At 30.3% G+C, this 1,361-nt stretch overlaps 1 protein-coding gene across 2 annotated transcripts in view; it reads right to left on the bottom strand.

The window, feature by feature from the left end:
- The window catches only part of LOC106462845 (tyrosine-protein kinase CSK-like), a 48,242-nt gene that overhangs the window by 4,916 nt on the left and 41,965 nt on the right, over nucleotides 1-1,361 (bottom strand). For both annotated transcript variants that reach the window (XM_013922808.2, XM_022390240.1), the window contains exon 13: nucleotides 583-790. In XM_013922808.2, the coding sequence (XP_013778262.1) occupies nucleotides 614-790 (177 nt within the window). In that variant the 3' untranslated portion in view covers nucleotides 583-613. The remainder of the gene's footprint in view (nucleotides 1-582; nucleotides 791-1,361) is intronic.

Here is a 1,361-nt window from a genome sequence, read left to right as displayed (position 1 = left end):
GAATGGTAATTTATAATCAGTCACAAGAACGTCGAATCTGAATCACTTGAAAAAAACACGGGGGTGCTTAACTTTTTTCCAGGTGTATAGTTTATCGTCAAAGGGATGTTCATTAAACAAGGCAGATGGTGGGCTTTGCTTAAAGTGTGCTTACATTTTCTTTTATACGTGCTTACTTTCATTTGTATCTTTCTGATGACCGTATTCTATTTGTATGAATAGGTTCAAACAGAGTTCAAGCTAAGCACTATAGATATACATATTAAAATACATACACCTAACCAAAGGTTACAGCACACTTGCGATCATTACTCTACCTATAAAACAAGTGTCTTGTATTAATTTTGAAGGAAAATGTCAGTCAAAAATTACAAATAAAATACAATAATGTGAAATCTTTTTTTTTTCTTACTTTAATAACACTTTTGAAGTCAAGATCAACAATTATGTGGGGTTAATAAATCTTTTACTCAAATTTCAATATAACATTTTGAGCATGTTGTTTTCTTTATAATATTCAAAATTTAGTTGTTTCTTTACTAGCTTTAGAATAATAATAAAAAAAGAATGAAAATAAATTACCTATTTTTCACATTGTGCAAAAAAATACATATCAAAGAGTCAGAGATCGTAAGTGTTCAAGGTGTTTCAAAACTTCTGCAAATGTAGGACGCTTGTCTTGATCTAAGTCCCAAGCTTGTCTCATAATCTCATATACTTCAGGAGGACACCCCTCTGGTGCTTCCATACGATACCCTTTTTCAACATGTTTAACTACATCAGCTAGAGGCTAGAACAAGAACAAATATTAGAAATATTTCAAGATAACATCTAAACTAACAATGACAAGCACCTATAATCATTTATCAAAGGAAAAAAAAACACCAAATATATTATACAAAGAGCAAGTAATTAGTAGACACAGACTGTTCTTTAATTCAAAATTACACTTAACTTGCTTTCACAACATAGCAACCAGTACAGTCCAAATAATAGTTAAGTTAAAAGACATTTCTGAAGCTTTACTGCATCACTTTTACATACATAACAAAATTACAACAAACTAAAAGTGGTCACAGCTTTTCTGAAACTTATATATATTATATATATATATATATATATTATATCACTTTTATGTACACACCAACTGAATTATAACACACTTAGAATGGCCACAGCTTCAGTATATCACTTTTATGTACACACCAACTGAATTATAACACACTTAGAATGGTCACAGCTTCAGTATATCACTTTTATGTACACACCAACTGAATTATAACACACTTAGAATGGTCACAGCTTCAGTATATCACTTTTATGTACACACCAACTGAATTATAACACACTTAGAATGGTCA

The sequence above is a fragment of the Limulus polyphemus genome, unplaced genomic scaffold, assembly GCF_000517525.1.
Source record: "Limulus polyphemus unplaced genomic scaffold, Limulus_polyphemus-2.1.2 Scaffold1266, whole genome shotgun sequence".
Lineage (NCBI taxonomy): Eukaryota > Metazoa > Arthropoda > Merostomata > Xiphosura > Limulidae > Limulus > Limulus polyphemus.
The sequence above is the reverse complement of the archived record's forward strand: the minus strand, read 5'-3'. Positions and strand labels throughout refer to the sequence as shown.